Source organism: Montipora capricornis, chromosome 7 (assembly GCF_036669925.1).
Source record: "Montipora capricornis isolate CH-2021 chromosome 7, ASM3666992v2, whole genome shotgun sequence".
Taxonomy (NCBI): Eukaryota; Metazoa; Cnidaria; class Anthozoa; order Scleractinia; family Acroporidae; genus Montipora; species Montipora capricornis.
The window spans coordinates 19,574,515-19,589,514 of record NC_090889.1 but is presented as its reverse complement, the minus strand read 5'-3'; the positions used below and the strand labels follow the sequence as shown (position 1 = coordinate 19,589,514).

Here is a 15,000-nt window from a genome sequence, read left to right as displayed (position 1 = left end):
AGACGCGGACCGCAACCGGAAGAGAAAATTTCGTGTGCCAGGACAGTGGTGTCTCCCAGATTTTTAAACCAATCATCTCTAATTGAGAAACAATTCTTAGCAATGTAAATGTCGCATTTTAGGACAGTAGTCTATCCCAGATTTTTTTAACGGATCGCCTTTAATAGAGAAAAGATACTCCGCAATATTAATGTCATTATGGTAGTGTCATGACAAGTTAAAAAGGAAAACAACTCACTTCCGGTCAACGTCCGTGGCCCAAAAACTTCCCGGGCTTAGCTCCCCAATCTTTGATTTTATCAGTAGTGTAGCAACTCTCGTAACCTGCTATTCTTTGGTATTGTAAGCAGCTTCTTTTGTTTTTAAGTCTAAGACATTGTTTCAGTTGTTTAGCTTTAGTTTTTGGCTGGGGTAGCGAGCCAATCACATTAGACGTTGCTACATCACCCGGGGCGCTCTCCTTATAGGGAGCTTAAGCACGCGCGTTTTTGAGACGCGGAAGGCAACCGGAAGTGAGCTGTTTTCCCTTTTTACTTGTCTTCACAGAACCGAATTTACATTGCTAAGTATCTTTTCTCCTTTTGAGATGATTAGTATAAAAATCTGGGATACACCACTGCCCTGACACTCGAAATGTTCTTTTCCGGTTGCTGTCCGCGTCTCAAAAACACGCCTGCTTAAGCTCCCCAAGATATGGAAAAACCGGGGAGAATTTTCTTCTAAAGGAACAGAACAAATTTCCTCAATCAAAATATGGAACGGGACGGGTGTGTTCCTTTTTGAGACTTTCTTTTCTTATTTTCTTAAAGAGACTGGATGCTAACCATTTAGAATAACATACATGGCTGCCGGATTTTCGATCAATACTTCATAAGTAGTAAATCTCACCTGCAGTTTTGCAGCTACGAGCTACAAAAGCATCCGCTTGAATTGATTGAAACCCGCACGATTCATTTGGGCAGCTAAACACCAAGACCCGTGGGGTCCAATATATATATATATTTTTCAAGGAGCATGGTATTAATGGGACAAAGCAAATGGAACAGGATTTTCTGATCATTTCGGGAAAACCGGAAAAATAAAAATAGCACTGAAGGTATTCCCTTTTCCCCGAAAAAATTTCAGTGGAAAAGTCTGTTCCATTTGATTTCGGATTTTCCGTAAAAGAGGAAAGCGCCCCAGATTTATCTCTGTTGCCATCAGTTCCCAGTCCTCTCGCCGACTTTGTTCCATGACCATGAGTCCATGACAGCTACTTAGAGAGTTCGCATGCAGATTACAATTTCTTCCAAATTGACTTGTTTCATAGGAGACCCAAGTCTTGCGCTCGGAACGAATAGCGGATAAAAGAAATAAGCAAGAATGTTTCAGTTGCCTATTTGCTGTCTCTCTATGATATCTCTCAAGTTTGGTTTGGGGGTTTTTATCTTGTTATATTATTCCACTTTTACACCATTTTACCATATTTAGTCAAGGTCAATATGAGACGGTAATACACTGTAGTGTCCCGGTTTGACCGGTTTAGAACAGAGCAAATACGGACGGAATGTTAAGCCCCTGCGGGGCTCGCCGTGAAAAATATTACGCAACTCGCAAAATATATTAATATCCGCACGTATTATATTAAACCATCGAATTAGATGTATATATTTTCTCCCTGCACACTATATCCGAAGATATGCCCTAACGACGTCCTCGGATTAGCCAGTATCAAAAATACCTTAATACTCTTTGTTGTCCCTCCAAAATGTTGCATACGCATTGTTTCCAGTTTCTCTTCCCCGAAACAACGATTATGCAAAATTTTGGAGGGACAAACAAAGAGTATTATGGTATTTTTGACAGTGGCTAATTGGGGAAAATGCAGAGAGTCGTTCACCTTAAGAACTGTAGTAAGATGTGAAAATTAGGGGGATATGTTTAGAGAACATGATGGGTGCCAGGATGATCTCGCCACTAAGAAAGTCTCGCTAGCTGTCAATAGACCCTATGCAAAAATGGCTGCCTTTAAATTATTTTTTTGTTCATATTCAAAATAGCCCAACTAACCTCGTTTTTGAGACAAAAATTCTAAAGAATTTGTTTTCCTGAACGAGGTTAGTTGGGCTATTTTGAATATGAACAAAAGAATAATTTAAAGGCAGCCATTTTTGCATAGGGTCTATTCGCCTATAACTTTTCTGGGCTCAATTATTGGAGCGAATTGGAGCGTGATAATATTGCAGTGGGGGAGTCTTCCCGGTGGTGCGTTGACCATAAGCTGACATGAGGAATGGACACACACCTATCATGTCTGCAAGCCGTCAATTTGCTTCAACTTCTATATTCCACAATGCAAGTGATGTGCACGTCTCTGAGATCAGCCTTTAAAAGAATGATCACGTGCACATTATCAGACACCTTACTCCGATGTGCTGACAATTTAAATTTCTTTTAACCTCTCAGTTACTTAATTTCTTTCAAAAAGCTATGACGTACACGAACACCAGTTTTCGCATTTTTGCCTGTGTACCAATTATGCAAGCCCATCAGGAAGATAGTTCAGTTTCCCCATTTTGTCCGCTCGAAAATCGAATATTTTTCTTTCGAAAATGTCCTCGGCACAATACTTAGGCCGTCCGCATTTTGTTTACATTGAATTCGAATGATTTTCCTAATTTTGGGTGAGCCAGTAGTAGGTCATTGTGAAAGAAAAACAGACAAATAAAAAGAAAACCAGGAGCAATCTAATAAATGGCAAGTGACATCCATTTTATTTTTTGCGCTCGCCCTATTCTCGCGCGGCCGAAAAAAGAGTTCGCTCCTCGCCCGCTCCAAAGACGCGACGTTAGTTCGCGCAGCACAGCTCGCCGTCTTGGAACTACTAAAACAACCAGATGGAACCAGAGATGTAAAGTGGCTGATAAAAATGTTCAACGGGATCCAGCAACAGTTCAAAAAATCTTTAAGCCAAAGAATGTCTAGTGTTCCAGTTAGCCTGGAAGAATAAAACTGAATAAAAGCGACAGTAAACATTCACGAACGCTGTCTTTTTCCTTTTCCGATCGTTTCAATAAGCTATCCAAGTATCTTTCAGCTAATAAAACACGTTCGGCGACCGTAGTTCGACATCTTCGAATGGCTTCAGATCAGAGAAAGGGCACATGGCAGCGCAGATATGTCTAAAAACTGACGTTGAACAAATTCATTTCGCTTTCGACGCGCATCATACGCGAAACACTCTCGAATAAATGGACCCCTGCTGTACTTGCGAGTCGCATGCTGATTGGCTTGAATTTGACGAGCTGTCAAATAGAGATCAGCTGGCTGGAAACGCTTGCTATCAAACCGTATTTCCGGTTGTCAGTGGACAGAACTTCGACAACTGGAAATATATATCAGATATCATTTTGTTCAACCGGAGACGCAAGCTAGAAAAAAAAAACCACGTTTGCTCTGGGGTTGAAGATGAAACTGAAAATTTGTAAGCGAAAAACCAATGATTACATTTCGTATTAAAAGTTAAAACAATGTTTTACTAAGTCGTTATCTTCCTTTATTTTCTTTTCGGTCATGATGGGACGACGGTAGTAGCTCACCCGTTGATGAGCAACTAGCTCATCATCTTTCTCACAGTAAGGACGCCAGAATGACGAAAAAATGTCTAACTCATCATCTTTCTCACAGTAATGTCGCGCCCACAGATAATGAACAACTTTTCTCCAAGGAGTTCTTGTATCTCAAAGGGAGTAGCATTCTTCCGTCCAGTGTCCAGGAGGTCCAAATCCTTCGTGGAATTTTTCCGTTGTCCTTTCCACGTTGCTAAGCAACTAGGTTAATACAATATTCCTAGTTCCAATTTTCGTTCATTAACGCAAGAATTTGCTGATTTGTGGGCATCTTGTTTAATTCAGATGGGCTCCAAAAGTTTAAAGAACTTGTGACACTTAATCATCTTTCAGGTTTTAGGCCTTAAACTTAAACTGCGAAATATTAGTAATCAATACCAAAAGCGCTTGTGAGCCCATTCATTCTTTCGAAACTTAAAAATTTCTTAGCAACAGTTCTTTAAGATTGTTTGGTTGCTTAGGTTGAGATTTTCAGATACAGCTCATCATGAAATCCACTTTTAGAGCAAACGATAGGCACATGACGCAAAAAATTGTAAAGAGATGATGAAGTTGAAAATGATGTCTTTGTTTGACCAATCAGATTGCGAAATTGAGCTTCGTAATACAGTCACAGTAAATGGAAAGTAAATGGAGATATGGCGAGCGAAAGTGACGAATTGAGCGACGAAATGGATCAAACAGAGGATATTTCCTGTAAATCTAAACGTAAACCTGAAGAAGAAGCATTGATTAGAATCACTGGAAAGGAGAGAACTCCACTCTACGTTTATTTTCTGACCGCTTTCGCAGCAATCGGAGGCTTTTTGTTCGGCTATGACACCGGAGTCATATCAGGAGCTATGATTTTAATCAAAGAAGAATTTCAATTGTCATCTTTCTGGCAAGAACTCGTGGTTAGTGTCACAATCGGGACGGCAATCGTTGGAGCATTTTTTGGAGGTTTCTTGAATCAGTGCTTTGGTAGGAAACCAATGCTCATTGCCTCTGCCATGGTATTCACAGCTGGCGCTGCGATTATGGGAATCTCACACTCCAGAGAGGTGCTTTTGTTAGGACGATTAACTGTCGGCGTTGGAATAGGTAACCTTAAGTTTCTGTTCTGCTTTAAATTTAGAATTTTGAAGTACATGAAAAAAAATAACTGGACGAATCTTCAAGCCATTTGAACTTTATCAGAAAAACTGCAAACAAGCTAGCACAAAGGTAGACTTGCGTAAACAGAACAAAAAATTATGTAGTTTGCATCATTGGACACAACATATGTCATCGTAAAAATTGGCTGGTCTTTCATATTATACCGGATCCGAAATTCATAATGTACCTAAAACAAGAGAACAAAGCGAACATGACAATACCTAATTAGCAAGTCCTTATCAGAATAACAATTATCCTTCTGTCCTCCGCCATTTTTTGTCCGTTGTAGGAAAGTGTACCCGTTCACGTAACGTACGGTATTGACAAAGTCATGTCTTTCTTTTATCGCGGTTGGCAGTCATCATCTCTTTTATACTCCAAAGGTGGTGAAACCTGTCAGCGAAATAATCGTATTTCCCGTTTTCCGTTAGTTTGTGCAAACTGCATGAACGGTTTGCACAAACTAGCGATTATATTTCGGTTTAGAGACAATTAGGGTGTGTTCGATATTCCGGAATAAGAATGCATGGAAGATAAGGTAGAAATCCTTCGTTTTTACGGTGATTCACCTAAAATGCTATTTTAAACATATTTTTGTTGACCTTGCTGTTTCGAAACGCGCCAAACATACCGTTTTAATCATCACTCCACGTATTCTTATTCCGGAATAGGGTCAATTGCACTCCTCAAACTTTTTGCTCGCGGGCGACCTCGCGGGCGAGTTAGAGGACTGTTCCTACTATTGCTATTGCGCATATGCTCTGTGCATCTCGAAAACTTGGATTTTCAATAGGTGGTGCTTATTAATACAGGGATATTTTTGCGCGGTTCAAACTATGCGGAGAAAGCAGAACTTACAGTAGCAAGTGCTCTTGGTGTCCGTAAAGAAAATTGGGGGTAACCATGCATTTTTCTGAGATAATTAAGCTTCAATTTGGAAAAGAACACCATACATTGCTTTGTATTTTAAAGCTTTTTACAAATATTGTTGATTAATTATCTTCGAAAAATACATGCTATTCTGGGGGTGGGGAGTAGGTGGTGAGGGGTGGGAGTTAGGGGGTAAGGGGGTAGGGGTAGGGGTGAATGGTACAAGAGCTGAAACAACCCAAACCTTTACAAAAATACTGACCTTAGGCCTAAACACTATGCTTTAGATAATGCATAGGCCTAAGCTAAGGTTAGCATTTTTGTTAAAGTTTGGGTTGTTTCAGCTATTGTACCCCTCACCCCCTACCCCCACCCTTCACCCCTACCCCACCCCTCACCCCTACCCCCACCCCTCACCCCCTACCCCCACCCCTCACCCCCTACCCCCATTCCCCAAATAGTCAAGCCGTCAGATCTCCTGTAGTATGTCCAGTCTACAAATGTTGATTGGCACGTTCAATGTACAGAAATCATGGTTCATGTATTTATCCTTGATGTTGGAGGAATTTTTTGTAAGTTCCGAGACAGGAGAGGCAATGAACGAGGACTGGGTCGTTGCCTCTCGTTTTGCATAGTATTGTCTCAGATCTTGGAAAAAAGTTTCTCTGGCATCCAGCGTATGGTTTAATTTACTTTGAGTTTTCATGATATGACAATATTTTTTAGGGTTATGGTCAACAACATATCTATTGCCAAGGTTCTTTCAACGTAGATCTTTCAGTAGCATTTAGAAGCCACTTTGTTTCGTCTTTTTAACTTTTGTGAATTAGAGGAAAGTCATTAGCTTAGCTTCTGTTATATCTTAGTGACCATAAGCAATTCCTGATGTATGTGTGGAAAATAGTGGACCAGAAACTGGACTTGAAGACTAGCATTTTGTAGTGACTTGTTTGTAATTTACTGTTATTGTCCTTCACCATAATGAACAAGCAGAAAATTAATTTTGTTACAAATTTACCTTTTATTTTTAATATGGAAACATAGGTAGTGCATCTGTCACTGTTCCAGTTTACATCGCTGAAACAGCACCGTCAAACACAAGGGGGCGGATGGTTACAGTCAACAATCTGTTTATAACTGGTGGTCAATTCATAGCCGCTGTTGTTGATGGCATTCTGAGTCCATACAAGAGAATAGGATGGAGGTATCAAAACAAAATTCATTGTATAAAAATCAATGAAATACCGCGAGAACATGATATCTTCACACGTGAAAAGATCACTGTTGCTATGGTTACATATGAAAATCATGCCTTTTGATGCCTTTCGTGAAATGATGTAGTATTTCATTGGTCTTTATAATTATAATAAATAGAATATTACAATTAATATGGCTGCTTGGAGATATGAAATTTCTCTTCTCGTGTTGAAACGAGAAGAGAAATTCCATGTCTCCAAGCAGTAATTTCCTCTCTCTATCTAACGAAATATCGAAAGTGGTTGAGCATTGTCTGTACACTGTACTCTCATTGACAAGGATATTTGTCATGACAGTGGTCAAAATGTTGTGGACTCACGAGGCACAGGCAAAAAGACGGAAACAGACCATTTCCATGGTAATGGTCCCTACTGTAAAATCCCGACCAAATACCAGAGAATCAAGTGCTCCATTTAGCCTAAGAAATTTGCTTGCCATATATAACAAATGCTTTTAAAACTCTTTCACTCCTGAACTCCATTGCCAAGTAAATTGATCTAAACCACAAAACAGCGAAACACCGAAACAGTGAAACGAAGCTCCAAAACACTGTGTATTACCCCATCATACGTTGAATACTAACCGAGAAGGGTTGGATTTGAGATTAAATATCGTTTTAGGCCTAATTAGGCCTAAAACGTTATTGCTCCTAATTCATTGAGATTAAGATTAGTATTCAGCTTGAGACTGACATTAGGAGCAATAACTTTTTAGGCCTGGCCTAAAAATAAAAATCCAACCTTTGTCGGTTAGTATTCAGTGTTGGTGGGGTCATACATGGTGTTTTGGTGCTTCATTTCACTGTTTCAGTGTTTCGTTGTTTAGTAATGTCCGAGTAAAATCGGGCGTATACTGGACAGGTATAATTATACATGTAAGTATCACTCTTAAGAGGGAAAAAAATAGGGCTAATAACTTTTACCTCCAATCAAAAATTATGTTCTTGTTAACAACACTTACATCCATTTAACACTTAGATTATTTCAATAGGCTTATGCTTGGCTTGGCGGCTGTGCCGTCAATCATCATGTTCTTTGGCTGTATGATTCTACCAGAAAGTCCACGCTGGCTTGTTAGCAAAGGCCACATTGATCAAGCCTATAAGGTGCTTTGTAAGCTAAGAGGAAATTCAGATGTAGACGCAGAACTGAGGGCTATGAAAGAGGTCTGCGAAGAGGAAGCTGTACTGGCAGAGAAAAGTAGGTTTTTCCAAACCCGCATGTCTTAATACAGTGAACTATCATGCCATGTTCATGATGTGATCCAAAAAACTTATGACTCAGAGCAATCAGTATTTTCAAAATGCTCTTGATAGTAGCAGACAGGTAGAGAATTTTAAGAAAACGAAGAAACCTTTCAACGAAACCATGTCAATCTTAAACTTTGGAATCTTAAGTCCCACATTTTCACGCTATACTTTATTCCATTGTTACTATTTTTCACATTAGCATTTTCTGTTTATTATAAATTCAGCTTCCATTGCTTTGTATTCTGACTAGCTAACTGAGGATGACAGAAGTTTCTGTCGGAACATGTTTTATAAACTTAATAAGTATTTTGACATTATTACAATGTCTTTATCAGTCAGTTGATGAAGAATCGGATGTTGTGATAGCGTCAATATTTCATTTTAAGGTGGCTTGCACTCACTGGTGTGCATTTGAAAACAAAAAAACAAAACAAATACTGTATTGTCAAATTTTTTTCCTTCTCGCGATAGTCTTGGAAATGCGGTGTAAAGTCGCTTCCATTTTGTAAACTTCATGGTGCTGTAGAAGTGAAAATAAATGCTGGCTGCACATGCATATTTGCTCAAAAATTTGAGACCAGCAACTGTTGGCTTCAAATTTCTTGCAAACCCATCATTAAATTTTGCAGAAATTTGGAATTTAAATAGTAATTCCAACTACAAATGAGTTAACTGTCCATCCAATTACTTGTGTCTAGAAATTATTAATACCGCATAAACATTGCAAAGTGTCTCCCTAAATCCACTGTTCAAGTAAACATATGTTACAATACCGTAACTTTCAAATAATACGATAGCTGATGTTTACTGGATTGTTGTATGTACATTGGAGCAGACATTTTTGGTGCTCTTGTTTCATAGCCGTCAGGTTTTCTTGATTTATCCAATGCATTTAACCAACATGATTATACCTGCTTTAGTTTGATTTGATTAATTAGGAAGTGGTTATCATTATGATTTACGTAATATTAATAAGTATGATTTTTGTCAGCAGTGGGGGTCATTATTATTATTATTATTATTATTATTATTATTTTCGTTTGAGATTTTCATGCTCTCACCAGCTATTAGGCCAGTGGAGGGGTTTCAAAGCCAGACAGTGACGTCCAGCTACCTACCGGATATGCCACTGCCAGGCATACAGTGCTCCAGGGACCTGCAGAGAATTTGTTGATTCTTGTGAATTGAGTTTTTAATGTGCCGTGTCTTGACAAAGTTAACCCCTCAGCTCATGGGGTAGGAACAGAATCTCAAATGAGATTACTCAATGATCCCTGGAGCACTTTCCCAATCACATGGTCCACTCTGCTCTACTGTAGTTGTACCACCAGCCAGTTAAGGCAAGTTTATTTGCAATGATGATGAGATGAAAAGTAAGACACGAGTATCTCTATTCAGTTGGCTAATAGTATTTAAATTTAAAGGTCTTTGTCAAGTCAGCCAGTACGCCAGTTTTGTATTTGAACAGTTGGGTTGGATCGAGCATGGAAATAATTATTACCCCGTGCATTAGTCTCCATTTCATGCTAGATCCAGTTTAACCGTGAGAATGTGAAACTGACCTATTAGGACAAACTCCAAGCCGCAACACAACTTCCATATGAGCTGTGTTTTTTGTCTGTAACTTAGATGTTATTCGCTAAATAATTGACTTGTCCAACTTTGTGTAAAACTTGGCTAATCTTTATCAATTGTGTCGTGAAAACAGGTTCATGTGGCGGGAATAGAGTATGTCAAATTGTGGCGTCACCAGCAATGAGAAAAGCCATACTGATCGGCTGTATGTTGCAGGCGATACAACAGCTGTCAGGAATTAATACTGTTATGTGAGTAAGAAAGATGGTGTTATCTACTCCCTTCAGAATAATATGCACTTATCTGTTAGCCAACTACAAATGTAGCTACACTGTAAATATTCGACAGGTTACTTACCACTTCTTCATGTATTTTGCTTAAAGAACTCTTAAACCCATTGACTTGTGGGAGTGAGACCTAACAGATCAACATCAACCCTAAAACCATGAGATAGACCTAATACTAGTATTCGCTCTAACATTTTGTTTTTACCAATGTAGATCGTGTGGAATTTCTGAATTCTTTTACCTTGTTAAGCATACATTTCTTCGACATGGGGAATTATAGTACTGAACGTCAAAAGTTTACAGAGTGATTATCTATCCGTGAAAATTTGGGCATGATCTTTGGGCAATTTTAATAGGCCATTTCCGAGTTCATGTCTGCCTCCTCTTCAAAGCGAGTCTAAGTGCGAAGTTTTTGTTTTGAAATTAGTTTTCATTCATATGTAAAGAAGAACTAATTACCATTTCAAAAACTTCGCACTTAGACTCACTTTGAAGAGAAGGCAGACATGAACTCGGAAATGGCCCATTTTTTATTAAATTTTGAAGATTGCCAAAAGATGTTGCTTTATACCACCCTTCAATCTTTTGTTAATTTTCCAATGGTACTGTAGAGGCTCAAACTTAAAGGAGGTAGTCAAGAATAATAACTTTAATTGTGCAAGTTCTTTCAGCTTTTCCATGCTTTCAATAAGCATTGACAGCCGACAAGACTGTCGACTTAGCTCAGTCTTTAATCAGAGGAGTTGGCTGCATTTGTCCTTGAATAGCAGTAATTAAAGAAAAAATAATTCTTTCAAACCTCGTTGATAGGTGGTTTCTCTACTCAAACCTTCTTCAATTTTTATTGAAGCTGCTGACTTTGAGGCAAAGCTGTGAATATAAGAAAGATGCCCCATGGAAGCTATTCATCTCTGAATGAGACAAAATGTTATCAGCAAGGATTCCCCTATTTTGACTTTTTCTTACTGTTTACATTGACATCACCCAACCACACACTCCTCCTCCCCCCCCCCCCCCTCCCCACCAAACTCAACCCAGGATTTTTAAAGTCCCTACACCACTCATGTAAGCCAACGGTTGACAAAGACATGGGTGATGGGTGTGGCTTGTCACATAATAATTATTATGATCTCATCTATCCGCAGGTACTATAGTGCAACTATCATACAGATGTCTGGTGTCCAAGGCGACCAACTTGCTATTTGGTTGGCAGCAGCTGTGGCATTTGGAAACTTTTTATTCACTATTGTAGGGGTCTGTCTTGTTGAGAAGATAGGCCGACGGAAACTTTTGCTCAGCAGCCTTGCAGTGGTTATATTAAGTCTTTTCCTATTAGGTGGTGCATTTTATTTAGCTGAGATGAACGATGCTGCGATATCCTTAAATGAAACACCCTCAGGTATCAATGACAGTTGCCCACAAGTTGGACACTGTCTAGACTGTTTGGACGTAAAGTGCGGGTTTTGTTATGCGAAAGATGCACTGGGAAATCCAGCCAATGGTTCTTGTGTTGCATTTAAGCGATCAAGCTATCATCCAGCATATGGAAGATGCCGTACATTGGATGCCAAAAATTCGTGGTCATACATGGCCTGTCCTTATAAATATTCATGGTTTGCCATCGTGGCCTTGTTACTTTATATTGCAGGATTTGCACCAGGGATGGGCCCAATGCCCTGGACAATTAATTCAGAGTTATATCCTCTGTGGGCCCGTAGCACAGGAAATGCTTTTGCAACAGCTACAAACTGGACTTTTAATCTAGTGATCTCTATGACTTTTCTATCACTGACTGTGTGGATAACACGTTATGGAACCTTCTGGCTTTATGGGGGAATTGCTATTTGCGGCTGGCTGTTTTTCTATGTTTATGTTCCAGAAACCAAAGGGAAGTCCCTGGAAGAACTTGAACATTTATTTTAAGTATATTTCAAGTGCAATTTGGAGTAAATGATGACTAGTAATTTTTTTCAAATATTACCAAAATTACACGTATAGGCTTGTGCAATTTGTAGTTTTTGAAAAAAATTACGAGTGCTAATAAAATTTTATCCAAATTGCACAAGAAAAAATTTGTATTTGATTACTTACTAATAACAGACAGGAAAGAATATTGAGAAAGCCTGTTGTAATTAAGAAGAAGCAACACACAATGTATTACGTAATCACACAAAAATCTTGCCATTCAAATCTGGCATTGGGGTCTGTCAGCAAGGTTGGGTCTGGTAGTGTCATTGTGCTCGGTGGGTCTAATTCGCAGGTCGCAGGTTGCAGGTCATTGTTTCACCAATACAGAAAGTATCCTAAACATTCTTAAAAGCTAACCTTAGGCCTAATTGGGCCTAAACAAAAGTTTTTAGGCCTAAGGTTAGCTTTTATGAATGTTTAGGATACTTTCTGTATTGATGAAACAATTACCTGCAACCCGCGACCTGTGACCTTCGACCTGCGACCTGCAGATTAGACCCGCCGCCATTGTGCTCTAGCATTGATTCCCAGACAGTAATAATTATTATAATTTTTATGGGTTGACTTTGTTGATTCTCAACTTTATTAATGAGAGGGGAAACTGGGACAGCCTGAGAAGCTCTTTCAGCAAAGCAGAGAACCAACTAACTCAACCCACATCTTATGCTGTCTGAGAGTCAAACTCGGGATGCAGTTGTGAATTCAAACAGTTGCACTACTAGACTTAATTCCTGCTTGCATTCTTAATAATTTATTAAATTAAGAAAGCTTTTAGGGCTTGTTTTGCATAAGTCCAGGCAACTATATTTAGGGATCCAATAGGAATTTTTATTAACAGAAAAGACATTTTTATTATTTTGTATTACTATGTGTATTTCTGAATTTTATTCCAGAAGGGAAATGGGGGAGGGTGCTTTGTTATAGGAAAATGAAAATGGAATGTCAAATTCTTTCGTGGGAGTGCGTGTATGCATTTGTTGTGTTTCAGTGAAGGTGAACATGGCGTAAGTGTGCAGAATGGCACTTGGCATGAATTTTTAAATTTTATTTGTACAGAATGTAAGGGACTTACTAGATAATTTTAAATGCACTGAACTGCATAATCATTTTTGTGGCCACACCCACAAGGCGTATGTGTCCGTAATGTTGGGTTGCAGTACTAATTCATGTTAGAGTGTTCTTAGCTTCTTTTTCGAAAAAGGTTTTACTTTGTGAATAGGCATTTTACTGTACATGTAGCTTTGTGATCACATTATTTTTGAGGGAGCTTTTTTTTCTCAGTGTGTGTATCAGCAGAAAAGATTATCACATATTTTAACCAAGATAATGGTATTAAAATAGTTCTTTTTCTCAAAAAAATAAAATTTTTGCACTTGTTCAAAAATTAGGAAGGGTTACCTTATTCGTGGAAGTTACTCATTGTCATTATACATGTATTACAAGGTTATGACAGTAAAATAAAGATCTGTGATAGTTATTATAAATGAAAGTCTCGATACTCTTTGACTACTAGTTTGCATGCACCACAATTGGTTTTCAACATGATTTCTTATAAATAAGCACTTGTAATTTTTCTTAACGGCTCTCGCAAATTTGTGAGTCTGAAAAATGTCCTTGTGCTTATATTTACCAAAATAGACTATAAATTTTTACAGTAATAGCTAAGTTACCTGGCCTAAGAATGGGAGTGAGGCTTCCAGTGACCCTGTTTTGATACAAACCTACGTGCTTCTCTAATGTTAATAATTATACACTATAAATTAGAATTACAACAACACAATTTGCATGATAAAAACAGTGAGGTCTGTATCAATACAAGGTCACTGTCAGCCTTGCAGCCATTCATAGACCTTATTTTTAGATGGCGGCCACTTTATAAGTCTTTTGTCCAAGTGCAAATTAGTCTACCAAGTCTTTATACCATACAGTGAATTGAAAAGAATTCTTGCTCTAAAATGTAGCCTGCAAATACAGCCGACTCGCATCGCCAGGGCCAGGGCTGGGGCAATGTGAGTCAGTTGTATTCGAAGGCTATCTAAAATGAGGCTTGATTGGCTAATTTGCACTTGGACAAAAGAATAATAAATTGACCGCCAGTTATGAGTAAGGTCTATAGGCTAGATATAGGTTGTAAAATGGCCTTTTGCACTCAAAATCATGTGATTACCTGTGCAATGATAATTATTGAGTGGAACTGTTTTTTCATCTTCCAAAAGCATTTTCATAAATAACTCAAGTTCTACTCAATGAATTTTCTCAAGCAACGCATTAGGTAAGAAAACCTATTAGTTTACCAAAAAAGTTTTTAAAATATTTTCTAAAAACTGATTTTTAGAAGGTCTCTTTGGAGTTGTGTATCGTTGCCATGACAACAGTTGGGGACTTAATTAAAGGCACCCTCAAAAAATTGCCTGACAGTAGAAATACCAAATACCAAAACGTTTTCCAAAATGAAAGGATCGACAAGAGTAATCCACCGTCACCTGCGGAAATCCCAACCTTATTGAAAATTTCCAGAGACGCGAGCCTGGGTACAAATCAGCTCAATCAGCTGATCAGTTTTGCCTCGTTTTCAAGAAAATTTGCAAAACCGCGGGAAATTTGCGTCACGTGAACATATCCACAGAAGAAGACGGCATGGCGGTGAGTGGAGTAGTTGTGTTTTCGTAGGAAATTGCTCGTAGTTTCACAAGCAGAAGGTGTTTTTACTACTTAAGCAATGTTTGCATCACGTCGATATCGTATCATGCTTCTTTCATTCATAGCTTTGCTTTTTCTTCGACTTTATTGGAGCCTGTACAATAGGCTCTCCTGTTTGGTCTTCTTTCGATCGGTCGTCTAATTTATGATTTTACACTGTGAATTTTTTTGGCTTAATTGCAATTGTTGTTGTTTAAATTGTATTCAGTCTTAAGATTTATCCCCTGTCTGTCGTTGTCTGTCCTTGTGATAAAAAAAAACTTGTCAAATGATTTTCGTTCGTTGTTGAGTGTACGTACACGATTGAATTTATTCTTGTACATAAAGTCTTATAAGTGATGCACAAAAT

The 15,000-nt window shown here is 38.5% G+C and overlaps 2 protein-coding genes across 2 annotated transcripts in view; both read left to right on the top strand.

Moving 5' to 3' along the window:
• Positions 1-4,121: 4,121 nt before the first annotated feature.
• On the top strand, positions 4,122-13,435 carry LOC138056372 (proton myo-inositol cotransporter-like). The gene is made up of 5 exons (XM_068902156.1): positions 4,122-4,691; positions 6,660-6,819; positions 7,863-8,071; positions 9,830-9,947; positions 11,129-13,435. The coding sequence occupies exons 1-5, from the start codon at positions 4,247-4,249 to the stop codon at positions 11,904-11,906; spliced, it is 1,710 nt and encodes a 569-aa protein (XP_068758257.1). The 5' UTR covers positions 4,122-4,246; the 3' UTR covers positions 11,907-13,435.
• A 1,121-nt stretch (positions 13,436-14,556) lies between these two features.
• Positions 14,557-15,000, top strand: part of LOC138057381 (DNA replication licensing factor mcm2-like) — a 35,806-nt gene continuing 35,362 nt past the window's right edge. Inside the window, exon 1 of the mRNA XM_068903414.1 lies at positions 14,557-14,594. Within this exon, the coding sequence (XP_068759515.1) occupies positions 14,589-14,594 (6 nt within the window). The 5' untranslated portion in view covers positions 14,557-14,588. The remainder of the gene's footprint in view (positions 14,595-15,000) is intronic.